The following is a 16205-nucleotide window of genomic DNA, read 5'->3' as shown; positions in this document are numbered from 1 at the left end:
AGTCAATTGGAAAGTTGTTTAAATTTTCATGCCCTATCTGAATCATGAAAGTTTAATTTTGACTAGACTGTCCCTTTAATAACCCATATATTCAATGATACTGTGTTGCTGGTTCTAAATGGCAAACAAGCACTTAACATTTTAATGTTTATATTTAGAGCATCAATATGTTAACTCTTAAACATAAAGCAAATGTATTAACTAAAATTACAAATAATTTTTTTTGTTTTAAACTCTATAAAATAAACAAGAGCTGTTTAACCCCTTAATGACCACAGCACTTTTCCATTTTCTGTCCGTTTGGGACCAAGGCTATTTTTACATTTCTGCGGTGTTTGTGTTTAGCTGTAATTTTCCTCATACTCATTTACTGTACCCATGCATATTATATACAGTTTTTCTCGCCATTAAATGGGCTTTCTAAAGATACCATTATTTTCATCATATCTTATAATTTACTATAAAAAAATTATAAAATATGAGGAAAAAATGGAAAAAAAACGCAGTTTTTCTAACTTTGACCCCCAAAATCTGTTACACATCTACAACCACCAAAAAATACCCATACTAAATAGTTTCTAAATTTTGTCCTGAGTTTAGAAATACCCAATGTCTACATGTTCTTTGCTTTTTTTGCAAGTTATAGGGCAATAAATACAAGTAGCACTTTGCTATTTCCAAACCACTTTTTTTCAAAATTAGCGCTAGTTACATTGGGACACTGATATCTGTCTGGAATCCCTGAATATCCCTTGACATGTATATATATTTTTTTAGAAGACAACCCAAAGTATTGATCTAGGCCCATTTTGGTATATTTCATGCCACCATTTCACTACAAAATGCGATCAAATAAAAAAAAATGTTCACTTTTTCACAAATGTTTTCACAAACTTTAGGTTTCTCATTGAAATTATTTACAAACAACTTGTGCAATTATGGCATACATGGTTGTAAATGTTTCTCTGGGATCCCCTTTGTTCAAAAATAGCAGACATATATGACTTTGGCATCGCTTTTTGCTATTTAGAAGGCCGCTAAATGCCGCTGCGCACCACACGTGTATTATGCCCAGCAGTGAAGGGGTTAATTAGGGAGCATGTAGGGAGCTTGTAGTTTTAATTTTAGTGTAGTGTAGTAGACAACCCAAAGTATTGATCTAGGCCCATTTTGGTATATTTCATGCTACCATTTCACCGCCAAATGCGAACAAATAAAAATAAAATGTAAAATGTTCCCAATTTTAGGTTTCTCACTAAAATTATTTACAAACAGCTTGTGCAATTATGGCATAAATGGTTGTAAAAGCTTCTCTGGGATCCCCTTTGTTCAGAAATAGCAGACATATATGGCTTTGGCTTTGCTTTTTGGTAATTAGAAGGCAGCTAAATGCTGCTGCGCACCATACGTGTGTAATGCCCAGCAGTGAAGGGGTTAATTAGGGAGCTTGCAGGGAGCTTGCAGGGTTAATTTTAGTTTTAGTGTAGGTATCAACCTCCCACATGACACATCACACCCCCAGATCCCTCCCAAACAGCTCTCTTCCCTCCCCCACCCCACAATTGTCCCCGCCATCTTAAGTACTGGCAGTAAGTCTGCCAGTACTAAAATAAGAGTTTTTTTTTTTTTTTTGTTTTTTTTTAAATAATAATTCTGTTCTGTAGTATCCTCCCTTAGCCCCCAACCTCCCTGATCCCCCCCCCCCCCAAACAGCTCTCTAACCCCCCCCCCCCCCATCTCTGCCTTATTGCGCCATATTGGGTACTGGCAGCTGTCTGCCAGTGCCCAGTTTGAAATCAAATTTGTTTTTTTTTTTGTTTTTTTTTTAAATACTATTTTCTGTAGTGTAGCTAATCCAGTTGCCAGATACTGAAACTTTAGAAGCCATTTCAGTTGCCAGATACTGAAACTTTAGTGTAAGCCATTCCAGTTGCCAGATACTGAAACTTTAGTGTAAGCCTATCTAGTAGCCAGATACTGAAACTTTAGTGTAAGCCTATCTAGTAGCCAGATACTGAAACTTTAGTGTAAGCCTATCTTGTTGCTAGATACTGAAACTTTAGTGTAAGCCTATCTAGTAGCCAGATACTGTAACTTTAGTGTAAGCCTATCTTGTTGCCAAATACTGAAACTTTAGAAGCCATTCCAGTTGCCAGATACTGAAACTTTAGTGTAAGCCTATCTAGTAGCCAGATACTGAAACTTTAGTGTAAGCCTATCTAGTAGCCAGATACTGAAACTTTAGTGTAAGCCCATCTTGTTGCCAGATACTGAAACTTTAGAAGCCATTCCAGTTGCCAGAGACTGAAACTTTAGTGTAAGCCTATCTAGTAGCCAGATATTGCAATAGATCAACTTTCCAGATTCCTTAATGTGACAAAAAAAAAAACCTAATGAAATCTTCCTACAAAACCAGAGAAATGATCAGACTCTGCAGAGATCATTGCTTTGTGTTTGGCATTAGATAACTTGTGAATATTTTAAGCTATGGCAAAGATAGTTGCTTCAGAGCTTGTCCTAGGGTCTCTGGGTCCCAAGGGAAATTTTGTTGATGACAGAGTGCTCTTTTGAACTTATTGAGGATAGGGGCATTAGGGCGCTGCAGTTTGTTTCAGTGTTTAAACTTACCTAGTTTTCACCCTAATCCTTGCAGCTTTGATCTCTTTTAATGCAAAATCAATTCTTAAAAAAAAAGAAGATGCATGAGTGCTTTGGCTGAGTAGTGATGTCATTTTTGTAGCGTGGTAATATTAAAGTGACAGGCTAGCTACATTAAAGGAACATTCTACTAGAATATTGTTATTGTTTAAAACGATAGATAATCACTTTATTACCCATTCCCCAGTTTTGCATAACCAACACTGTTATAGTAATAATATTAATACACTTTTTACCTTTGTAATTACCTTGTATCTAAGCCTCTGTAGACTGTCCCTTATCTTGCTTTACAATCTTGCAGTTCATCTAATTAGTGCTGACTTGTGTATTACTCCACAGGAGTGAGCACAATCAATGTTATCTATATGGCATAGATGAACTAGCAATGTCTGGCAGTGAAGTGCTAATAAAATGCACTGAGATAAGAAGTGGCCTTCAAGGGCTTAAGGGTCGATTTATCAAGCTGAAGGGGACAGGGGTGCACATACACGCCCCCATCCGCCGCAGCTTGCCTCTGGCGGGCAGAATTCCGCTGCCGGAATTCAGCATTGCACAAGAACTCAATTTTGCCAATCTCCCCGGCTGGAAGAGACCAGGTAGATTGAAATTCGTCACCTATGAGGTGGTAAAAAGGTTAGGGAAGCAGCGGTCTGATGCGAAAACGTTGAAATAAAAATATGTCCTTTTGAATGAAGAAACATGAGTTGGAGTCATCTGTGAGCTATGTACTGTAAATCTCTGACTACCACTGGATATAGAAAGTGTGCAAAGCAAAACTGGATACCTATATACAGTATATATATCTAAGGGGAAAGATATATAGTGTACCAAAATACCATCAGATATATGCAGAAATATGTATTTATGATAAATAGAACATATTCTTCTATGTGAAGAACATTGGAATGTGACATTTATATTGTTGGGTTAGTGCACATGAGCATATACAATCAGGTTTGTGCGCAAGTAGGATGTTAGGTTTTTTCCCCCACTTTCGTTTCTCCCTTGACTTCTATGGGGGAATAAAAAACTTATTTCTAGCTCAGTTAACGAGCAGGAGCGGTTATTAGCACTACACTTGTAATATGACCCTATAGGGCTGATTTATGTAGCTGCGAATGCAGCTGTTTCCCACCGGAAACTTAAGTTAAGACCGCTGCTCCTTAACTCATCCGCCACCTCTGAGGCGGCGGACAGCAATCATTGGATACGATCGGGATGATTGACACCCCTGCTAGCGGCCAATTGGCCGCGAAGGTGCTGGGGGGGGTATTGCACAAGCAGTTCACAAGAAATGCATGTGCAATGATAAATGCCGACAGCGATGTGGGCATGCCTGGCCGCACATTAATAAATCGGCCCCTATATGTATAACATTGTTATAAACACTGCTGCTATAAAGTGCCCAAGACAATTGCACACACACAAAGCATAACAAGAGATAAGAAGATATTGTAAAGTTTTTCTTTTTGTTTGTACCCATTGTCTGGGTCTTGAAAGTTAAATGTTTATTTAAATGCACTTTTAAAGGTTCAACCTTATAATCATTCTATTACATTATCTAGCGTTCTTAAAGGGACAGTAAAGTCAAAATGAAATGCTCATAATTCTAATGGAGCATGCAAATTTAAACAATTTTTATTTTTTTCCAGTTCACTTCTGTTATTAAATTTGCTTTGTGCTCTTTGTATTCTTTGTGGAAGAATAAACTTAGCTAGGCTGATAGAAGCATGCACACGTCTGTAGTATTCTATGGCAGCAATGTTTGCAACTACGTATAACATTGCTGTAAACATTGTTGCAAACACTGCTGCCAGATGGCTAAAGACATGTGCATGCTCCTGAGCTCACCTAGGATTACGTTTTAATAAAGAGTACCTGAGAAATAAGCAAAATTGATAATATAAGTATTTTGGAAAGTTGTTTATAATGTAATGCTCTACCCAAATGCTTAACTTTACTGTCCCTTTTAAATGCAGTTTTTTAATGTCATTTTAAGTTAAACACATGTACAGTATCTACATATAAGAGAACATCTAATAGCTCACATAAAACTGGGAGCTATCTTGGTTAATAAGGGTCATTAAATCAGCAACAATCCATCATGATAAATATTCTGGAAGTATTTTAAATATACTTAGCATTTATAGGCCTTGATTGATAAATTATATAAATGATTGCAGAATATTTGACTAATATCAGTGCCAAATGTAAATGGCTAAAATACTCAGCAGTAAAAAAAAAATGTATTTCATGGTACTGGACAGACAACAGAGCTTAATAGTGCCTAAGCTATGTAACCCATGCATTGAACCCCTTTGTATGGTTTTCATCTAAATAGACTCCAGTGGTACTTGATAGAATGAGAATTATTCATTTCTGCAATGAAATCTAAACATTTGTATCTAAAAAAAAATAAAAAAATGACAGGAAAGGGAAATTATTTTGTTGACAATATACATTAATGTCCATTCCTTTTTTATATGCTGTTTGAACATTCCTTATACTTACAACATAGTATGTGGATTTTTTCAAAAGCAGTGTAATCTTTTTATTTACCGGAGTTCCCTGTAGTTATATTCTCCCATCCAACAACCGTTTGTAAACTGACATTCCCCATCAAAAGTATTAACTCAAAGAACAAACCCAATGAGAGAAAATGGATTAATTATGGAAGACATGGAAAGAGAACAAACACTTGGTTTGGTGATGATTTTTTTTTTTTTTAATTGTCTTTTGTTTTTTCTTAGCCAAAAAGACTTTGTAAATAATCGTGTTGTAAGTATTCTGCTATGTGTCTTATTGAGGGGCTGCACATCAGGGACTTGACTTGCCTTGAAAAACAAAGAGGCACACAGGGGAAAAACAGATGTGTGAATAAATCATAAAGATTTTGTACTTCGCTTTATACTACACAGCAGAATTTAGAGACGGAAGCCGGCAGCTATTTTGCCAAAGGACAACAAGTTATTTGAAGTAATTACTCTTGGTTATACATCAGAAACTTGTCTAGCTGACAGCAGGTCATAGGGCAGGTCACTCTGGCTCATGTCAACTGAAGGGCTTTGAGGATTATTTCTTGTGGAGTGGCTACCGGAATTAACCGTGGGCACTAGGATTGTTTGTCCTTTTGTTCTGATCAGCTTCTCATATATGTTTGAGGAGCACATCAAAACTCCCTTTTGCTTTGCAGTTTGAACCATCATTTCTTTAACGTTTTCTTGAATAGCTCCTTATAAAATAGAATAGTATCAATGTAGCAGACCTATCAGTTTTTTGCAGTTCAAGGTGAACATTTTAAGATGGTCAACATTATTTTTCAAGGGGTAAACTAATTCTATTGTTTCTCAATTCCAGTCTTCAGGACACACCAACTTGCCACAATTTAAGGATATAAATTAGAGAACAGGTGAAATAATCAGCCGATCAGTAACCATGGTTATTAACCTGCTGTCAGTCAAGGTAACCCTGAAAATCTTGTGTGGTGGTGTACCTTGAGGATTGGAATCAAGAAACACTGGCCTAACCCAAATGCCTTTGACTCCAAATTTAAAGTGTTTGTAGCAGTCAGTTTTATTTATGGTAAGTAGGTTATAACAGGGGTCGACAAACCTAGGAGCCTGGGAGCCACTGGCTCCTAGAATTTTACCACTGGCTCCTAACTTATTGGGTTATTCTCCATATATCTATTTACAAATACCACTGTCTGCCTCTTAAAAGTGTGCCTGGCTCCTAAATATTGTTACTGGCTCCTACATTTTAAAAAGATTTGTCGACCCCTGGGTTATAATGGTGGTCATTCATATTGCCGTGGTTGCAATATTGAAGCTGCAATATCAGAGCTGGGATCTTATCCATATAAGACGTGCAACAGTGTTTTTGACCACCCATATCAATGACAATTGAGTGTGGGTAGTTAGGCCTAAGATTAGTGTAAATACCTGGATGTCAAAGATAGCTGCATTACATCCTTCTGTGGTAAGGTTTTTGTACCTTCGGTGGTAGTGACACCTTGCAGCAGCCACGTTTTATTTCCATGGTCATATTGTGGTCTATTTGGCATCTCATCTTCGACACTGTCTCAAAAATAAGTACATACAAAGCTAATATATCTGAAAAAGATGCCAGTAATTTTTCTAAAGTAAATATGTTTATCACTCACAGTTAGACAAGAACCTACTTTTCTACTTGAGATCTAACCTAATTGAGTGAGTGCTCCTCAAAAATATAATCTACATAAACATTTAATAAACGTGTACTGCATTATTTAAAGCATCTCGCTGTTTGTGGATTTGTTGGACAGGTTTAGGAGCAATATAATAAAGGTTAGTGATAAAGATAATGATTTTGTATGGGGGAAAAAGGGGGATTAATTAAAAGGAAGCAAAGGAGCATAATATAGTTCTGTTTGTAATATTAATGTATCATAACATTGGATTGTCCAGTTAATAATTAATATTTCAAAGATTTTCATATACTAATTTTCTAAAGGCTTTAATGGACTCAAATGAAATACTAAAATACTAAAGTTCCTTAACTAAATTGCAATGGATTTGTATGACAGAGCAGAGCTAATACAAGACCAGCATCACATTAAAATTCAATAATTTGTGGTGCCAAATTACTAAATGACGATATACACAGTATAAGTCTTTTATTGGGTATGTCCATAGTGGGAGAGTTACATAAACTGTAGATATATGAATAAATAGTGGAAGTGGGTATTTCTTGAAATAAGAACTTTGCTTTAATTGATATATGCATGGGGTATGATCATCTTCTACAAAGGTCAAGATCAGGGCTGCAGAGGAAGCCTATGAGGGCTGTCTTGCATCTTTAATCCAGTCCCTTGATAGCACTGGTGTAGATCAAAAAGTCTGTCAAACCTAAGTGGTAGCTTGGCATACTAATAAATAAGTAACTATATGTCAGATCAGTGTTTTCAGTTTAGCTGTGTTTTCCACACCAGATTGGTTAATATGCGTATATTAGTACACGTATTCCAAAACTTAATTTAAACCATATTCACTTGTATCTCCTTTCAGATTTTATGTTTAGCTCAAGTTGTTTTATGTCCCTTTGATCTCTTATTTATATAGTGTGCCTTATTGCTGTGTCTATAGCCTTTATAAGTATTCTGCTTGCATACAATACAAGTAGGTGTGAAATTTTACAGTTGATCACCAAAGGCAAGGGGAAAATATAATTTCTAACCATTGTAAATAGATCTAGAAAAATATATAGAAGGGTGGTATCAGTCCATTAAATGTTTAATACAAGAAAAAAATCATAATTCTTACATATATTATAGCTATAGTTTAAATAGTGAAATTTAAACAGAAACTTTGTTCAGACTTAGTTGTGTTGTTTTGAAATGAAAAATGGAATTGTGCTGATTTGTAGCTATTACTAGTGACTGCAAAATTGATACATTTTTATTTTAAACTTATCAAGATTTAATAAATATCTAAATTAATAAATATGTATGTGTGTGTCTATGTATGTATATATATATATATATATATATACACACAGTATATATATATATATGTATATATAGATATATACATATACGCGCACACGCACATAAGTGCACACACATACATGCAATATGCGCACATACATACATATGCGCTCACATACATACACACACATTTATTTGCGCTTGCACGCACGCACACACATACATATACTCGCAGACACACACATACATATGTGCACACACACACATACATACATATATGCGCACACACATACATAAATACATACATATGTGCACACACACACATACATATATGCGCGCACACAAACACACACATATATACATATGCGCACACAACCATACATATGTGCACGCACAAACATACATACATATGCGCCCACACACACATACATATGTGCAAGCACTCACATATACATATGCGGGCACACACACACATACATATAGTACATATGTGCACACATACACATACATATGCACACACACATACATATGTGCAAGCACTCACACACATACATATATACATACAGTACATATGTGCACACATACACATACATATGCACACACACATACATATGTGCAAGCACTCACACACATACATATATACATACAGTACATATGTGCACACATACACATACATATGCACACACACATACATATGTGCAAGCACTCACACACATACATATATACATACAGTACATATGCGCCCACACACACATACATATGTGCAAGCACTCACATATACATATGCGGGCACACACACACATACATATAGTACATATGTGCACACATACACATACATATGCACACACACATACATATGTGCAAGCACTCACACACATACATATATACATACAGTACATATGTGCACACATACACATACATATGCACACACACATTTTTTATATATCTGTGTGTATGCAAAGCAAAATGTGCATCTTCTTTCATAGCTAAAGGAAATGATGGTGCAGAGTGAAGCTAAGAAATCACGGCTATAGAATCTATCTCATACATATTAGTGAGATTTTGTAATTCTTTTGTTATTTGATAACAAAAAACGGATCTAAAGCTTGACACACCTACCGGCACTGTATTCACTCTCCACCCGGCAAAATATAAGACAAGGCCAAGGCTTAAATTAAAATCCTTAGGTTCTTATCTCTTTCCCACAGGAAAGCAAATCTGTGTTGAAAACCGTAAAATTAATAGGAGAGCTAGGATAGCATATTTTAGTGAGAATTCATGGTAACAGATTTTTTGAGCTCTATGACTTGAGGGATAGGCCAGACATTAATAAGATACCATAAAACAGACAGGGCTGCAAACAGAGAAAAACAAGCCATGTTTTTTATCATTAATATAGCTCAGATCAATTTAATTTCTAGAAAAATGATTTTGTATTTCTGGTATGTTCTTATTCTACATTAATTGACAGCATTAAAAGTGTGTGAATAGGATTTATTAAAAGGGTCTTGTTCTTTCAGCTCTATAGAATAGATTAAATAAATACAAGTACATTCTATTAAAAATAATATCATTTAAATTATTGTGTGGAGGCTGAGGTTCAGCCTTTAAAGGGGTTCTTTTATTCATTTAGACATTTGACTGTCATCTTTATATTAGAATGTAATAAGCGGTATTTTTTTTTTATTTGCTGCATTTAAAAGAAGGCATTTTAAAATATATTTCAGTTTTTCGAATATAAATGTTCCTGTACTAAAAATTATGTTCCTTTTCTTGATATTAGGGTTCCCACCTTTTTTTTTTTGGGGGGGGGATACCGGCCTTGCTTATTAACATACATTTGCATACATAATTATACAGCCAGGTGGGCTGGGCTCTTATATAGGCCGTGCTGCTATCTGTCACCCTTGCTTAAAGGGACACTGAACCCAATTTTTTTTTCTTTTGTGAATCAGATAGAACATGCAATTTTAAGCAACTTTCTAATTTACTCCTATTATCAATTTTTCTTCGTTCTCTTGCTATCTTTATTTGAAAAAGAAGGCATCTAAGCTAAGGAGCCAGGCAATTTTTGGTCCAGGACGCTGGACAGCACTTGTTTATTGGTGGGTAAATTTACCCACCAATCAGCAAGAACAACCCAGGTTGTTCGCCAAAAATGGGCCGGCATCTAAACTTACATTCTTGCTTTTCAAATAAAGATACCAAGCGAATAAAGAAAATTTGATAATAGGAGTAAATTAGAAAGTTGCTTAAAATGACATGCTCTATCTGAATCACAAAATAAAAAAATTGGGTTCAGTGTCCCTTTAACCCCTTAATGACCAGAGCACTTTTCCATTTTCTGTCCGTTTGGGACCAAGGCTATTTTTACATTTCTGCGGTGTTTGTGTTTAGCTGAAATTTTCCTCTTACTCATTTACTGTACCCACACATATTATATACCGTTTTTCTCGCCATTAAATGGACTTTCTAAAAATACCATTATTTTCATCATATCTTATCATTTACTATAAAAAAAATTATAAAATATGAGGAAAATTGGAAAAAAACACACTTTTTCTAACTTTGAACCCCAAAATCTGTTACATATCTACAACCACCAAAAAACACCCATGCTAAATTGTTTCTAAATTTTGTCCTGAGTTTAGAAATACCCAATGTTTACATGTTCTTTGCTTTTTTTGTAACTTATAGGGCCATAAATACAAATAGCACTTTGCTATTTTCAAACCATTTTTTTTCAAAATTAACGCTAGTTACATTAGAACACTAATATCTTTCAGGAATCCCTGAATATCCATTGACATGTATATATTTTTTTTTAGAAGACATCCCAAATTATTGATCTAGGCCCATTTTGGTATATTTCATGCCACCATTTCACCGCCAAATGCGATCAAATACAAAAAATTGTTCACTTTTTCACAAATTTTTTCACAAACTTTCAGTTTCTCACTGAAATTATTTACATACTGCTTGTGCAATTATGGCATAAATGGTTGTAAATTCTTCTCTGGGATCCCCTTTGTTCAGAAATAGCAGACATATATGGCTTTGGCATTGCTTTTTGGTAATTAGAAGGCCGCTAAATGCCACTGCGCACCACACGTGTATTATGCCCAGCAGTGAAGGGGTTAATTAGGGAGCATGTAAGGAGCTTTTTGGGGTAATTTTAGCTTTAGTGTAGTGTAGTAGACAACCCCAAGTATTGATCTAGGCCCATTTTGGTATATTTCATGCCACCATTTCACCGCCAAATGCGATCAAATTAAAAAAAACGTAAAATTTTTCACAATTTTAGGTTTCTCACTGAAATAATTTACAAACAGCTTGTGCAATTATGGCACAAATGGTTGTAAATGCTTCTCTGGGATCCCCTTTGTTCAGAAATAGCAGACATATATGACTTTGGAGTTGCTTTTTGGTAATTAGAATGCTGCTAAATGGCGCTGCGCATCACACGTGTATTATGGCTAGCAGTGAAGGGGTTAATTAGGTAGCTTGTAGGGAGCTTGCAGGGTTAATTTTAGCTTTAGTGTAAAGATCAGCCTCCCACCTGAAACATCAGACCCCCTGATCCCTCCCAAACATCTCTCTTCCCTCCCCTACCCCACAAATGTCCCCGCCATCTTAAGTACTGGCAGAAACTCTGCCAGTACTAAAATAAAAGGTATATTTGGGCTTTTTTGTGAATTTTTTGTTAGCATATTTACATATGCTTCTGTGTAGGGATCCCCCTTAGCCCCCAACCTCACTGATCTCCCACTAAACAGCTCTCTAACCCTCCCCCTCTGACTTAATGTGCGCCATCTTGGGTACTGGCAGCTGTCTGCCAGTACCCAGTTTAGAGAAAAAAAATGCTTTTTTTAAAATAAAATATGTCCCTTTTCTGTAGTGTAGCTTTCCCCCCCCCCCCAAGACCAACCCCCCACCCCTTCCAGATCCCTTAGATGGTAAAAGTAAAAGTTTATTTCATTTTTTTTTTACTTTTACTTTTTTACTTTTCTGTAGTGTAGCGGTTCCCACCCGCTCCCGCCCCGTGCACGCGCCCGCCCGCCACCCCCCGTGCACGCGCGCGCGCCCGTGCGCGCCCCCGACGGTCCCGATCCCGATCCCGCCCCCCGTGACGTCACGCGCAACACCGATGGCCGCCCACCCGCCTCCCAATTCGGCTCCCACCCACCAACGATACCGGCTATCGATGTCCGGTGCAGAGAGGGCCACAGAGTGGCTCTCTCTGCATCGGATGGCCATGTATGGTTATTGCAGGATGCCTCCATATCGAGGCATCACTGCAATAACCGGAAAGCAGCTGGAAGCGAGCAGGATCGCTTCCAGCTGCTTTCCACACCGAGGACGTGCAGGGTACGTCCTCAGGCGTTAACTGCCTTTTTTTTGAGGACGTACCCTGCACGTCCTCGGTCATTAAGGGGTTAATATGGGTAACAATAGGAAAGCTGTTACAATCTGCCTATTTTGTGAAGCAGAAAGTACATTTCTGTCTGGCTGTTAAGCAGAGGTGTTCCTGGATGAGAGATCTGGTTTATTATGGCTACCTAGCTGACACAGGTCTAACTGATGTGAGCTGCTTCAAATGCCTGGGCTTATTTTTGGTCCTAATCTGGTCCGGTATACAGCATACATTAGAAACTAAAGCTGCTAGGACTTATTTTAAATGATCATTGTTTTATACTTTGATTTGAACATTCTTAGAAGACATTTCAGCAGGATAGCATCTTTATTTCTGTATTTAATTTGTATTTCCAACCTTTACCTGAACTTTAAAAATACCAACCCTGTTGGTTAAATACCGTCTGGGTGACAACTCTACTTGTTATGCTTGTGGGGTAGTTCACATTTCAGCAATATTAAATCAGCTAGTAAGCAATCTCTCCTTATTGTATGCATCATAGAGGTTAGGACTAGAGTTTGCGTTAGGTCTATGGTTAGTGTTAGGGTGTAACTTTAGGGTTGAGACTAGGCTTTGGGTTTCTCAAAGCCAGTCCCCAAGTACCCTAAATAGGCCATATTTTCATGATATTTTAACTAGAGCCCAGGTGAAATAATCAGCTGATGGGCAAGAGCAGGTTAGTAACCATGGTTACTGATCAGCTGATTATTTTACCTGTGCTCTAGTTAAGATATCATGAAAATCTGGCCTGTTAGGGTACTTGAGGACTGGAGTTGAGAAACACTGGGTTAGGTTTTTCAGTAGGGCTAGGTTTTTGTTTACCGTTAGTGTCAAGGTTAAGTATAGGGTCTATGTTAGGGCTAGTGTAAGGATTTGGTATAGGGTCCGAGTGATTTGGGCTTGCTTTAATTTTAGGTTTAGGCTATAGGCTTTAAGGTTTGGGCTAGGGTCAGTGGTACAGATAAAGTTAGGGGTATTGCAAGGGTCAGGCTGAAGTTTGGAGTAGGGCTTGGGTGATTAATGGGCTAAAGTTAGGTGTGGGGCTAGTGTCAGGGGTAGGGTTAAAGTAAGTGTTAGGGCTAGGGTTAGGGCTAGTGCTAATGTGCACTGTATGACAGGCAGAAATATGATAACTTCCAATAATATCTCTCCTGATTGCTGTCCTTTTTATTTCAAATAATATCAGGCTATGTGGTACAATGGATGGCTCTTATCAAAGGAAATTTCTGTAGTAGTTTGTATTTATGAGAGATAACTTAGCAATCATTGAACAATATTTAAATAGTGAGTCTTTTCTATGGTATTAGCAACAAGTGATCTCAGTCATCAAATGATCTACCTTCTAAATGTAAAACAACTTTTGGATCTTGCATCATAACCTCTTATGCTACTCATCTTTTATACATTGCCGATATACAAAAACATTACCTCACAGGAAGCACAGCTCAAACTAAAATAAAAATTATTTCATGCATACCATAGGCACATATTGCTTGCTGATTTATAAGAGCTTTTCCCACGTCTGTTGGTGGACAGTGACACACAAGTTCGACATTAGAATAAAAAATATTTATTTCTCAGTAGTATAAAGTTCTTTTTTTGTTTTTTTGTTAAGAAAACGCAAACCTTTAAAAATGTTTTAAAACATCTTCTTTTTTTTGATGCAATAAAGAAAAAAAATTTCATCATTTTATTTTCAGTAAAGGACTTTAGAGAGAAATTTATTTTTGCCTCAATTAAAATTTTTGTTTTCAGACTGGACTGCAGTAATATTACTAGGTACACTAAGTTTTGAGTTTTACTTATTGTTTGCTTAAATATTTACTTGCTACATCTTGTTTGTCTTACAGTCAAATAAAGTTCCCGTGGTTCAGCCGTCGCACGCCGTTCATCCTCTCACTCCTCTCATCACGTACAGTGACGAACACTTTCCTCCAGGAACACATCCTTCACATATACCATCAGATGTCAACACAAAACAAGGTAAGGACCCCTCAACACATGGTAAGTTTTCCAAAAGTACTCAACACTACCTTCCAGCTCCATTTGATTTTGATTGCTTCCATTTTATTTGATGAGGTGCTAAGTTTTTGATCCTAAGATAAAAATAAAAAGCTAAATTAAACCAAGACAAAATACCTTGTTAATATTGAAACTCTCTGTGACCTCTTGAACATTCTTCAATCTATAAATCAGTCAACATAGACCTCCAGTTCCAGGTTTGCATTATCAACCCTTCAATTTGCTTTAAAAGTGTTTTGAGATGTTTCCTATATTACTTTATTTTTATTTTAGAGCTTTATTGTGCCATATTGAATTTTATTTTTAAACATATATTACATTAGCTTTTTGTAGTTCTTTTTTATGTTCTAGAATAGTGGCATAGCAGTCATGGCAATAGAAATTTCTGTGGCGGCAAACCTGTGCTGGACTTTTGTGTAATTACTGTACATTTTTAGTATTTTACAATTTACTACATTGACTATATACACGTTCTACTACCATATATATATTTTAGAGTAATGTTTAATGTCTTTTTAACTTACTTGGTATCATGGATTTATTTGAAAGTGTCTCACCACATACAAGACATTGCGCCTCATTCACACACAATATTTATATCAACAACAAATGATTCTAGGTCACTCCGCGCAACCATTACCAATCATGTTTATCAAACCGCCCACTGTATTTGATGTCATTATCATTGTCATATTACTGGCAGTCAATTGGTGGAGACTTAGCTTAGCATTTGCAGCAAAATAAACATGTTACATACATTTTTGACTGTTCATTCTTTTTATACAAATATAATTGTATAAATAAGCAAAAGTGTGCTGTAACTTGGATCAAAGTATTTTTTTTTAATATAGGAATTATGTCACACCATTAGAAAAACACTAGTGGGTCTCTCTTTTACTACTGAACCACCTGACAACAGAGATAATGTTCTATTACCAATTACTAGCTTTATATTTCTCTCACTATTACCTCTGTGTTTTGTGTGGAAAAAGCACTAGACTTGCAAATAAGGGGCAGCTCTGAGGTTTAGGGGAGCCACAATAATAAATGGGATATCTAGTACCAACATTACACCCATAGAACTACAACTGCCTTCTACTAATGATAAACCACATTCCCTCAAGAACAGGCAAGTAAAAAAGAGAATGAGCCAACTTCAGTATTCCAAATACATTTCATTAACCTGCCAACATTATAGGGGTTAATCATTCTGGTAATTTCAGTTCTTTGTAGATGACTAGTTCCCTTCTTATTTATGTCATATCTTTGAGAATTATGACACAGAAAATGCAAACATCCATTTGGGAACAAGATTAGTGTTTATGGAGAGGTACGTCTTCAACTTGTAGGGCTTTGCTTTCCCAAATCTGTGAGATAATGTATAGTTTCTTTTGGGAATTTTTCTTTCTTTGTAATGTTGTTATTTTTTTTTTTTTTTGTTCTTCAAAAAGCACTACCAATGCAAAACAGCTTGACCTTGCAGCCCAAAGGCGTTAGTTAGATGAAGAGCTTAGTAGAAGCTGGAGTGACAATCGGGAGCCAAGTGAATCATATCAAGTGCAAGCATTGGAGGCCTAAAAATGATTCATAATTAGCAACTGATCCTCTGTGGTTGAGAATGTGTAGAAAAAAAAGCCAGGCAACCTT

At 36.5% G+C, this 16205-nt stretch overlaps 1 protein-coding gene across 2 annotated transcripts in view; it reads left to right on the top strand.

Moving 5' to 3' along the window:
• The window catches only part of LEF1 (lymphoid enhancer binding factor 1), a 175525-nt gene that overhangs the window by 60614 nt on the left and 98706 nt on the right, over window positions 1-16205 (top strand). For both annotated transcript variants that reach the window (XM_053703528.1, XM_053703527.1), the window contains exon 4: window positions 14387-14519. In XM_053703528.1, the coding sequence (XP_053559503.1) occupies window positions 14387-14519 (133 nt within the window). The remainder of the gene's footprint in view (window positions 1-14386; window positions 14520-16205) is intronic.

This window comes from Bombina bombina, chromosome 2 (genome assembly GCF_027579735.1).
Source record: "Bombina bombina isolate aBomBom1 chromosome 2, aBomBom1.pri, whole genome shotgun sequence".
Classification (NCBI taxonomy): domain Eukaryota; kingdom Metazoa; phylum Chordata; class Amphibia; order Anura; family Bombinatoridae; genus Bombina; species Bombina bombina.
This window is presented reverse-complemented; position numbering and strand designations above follow the sequence as displayed.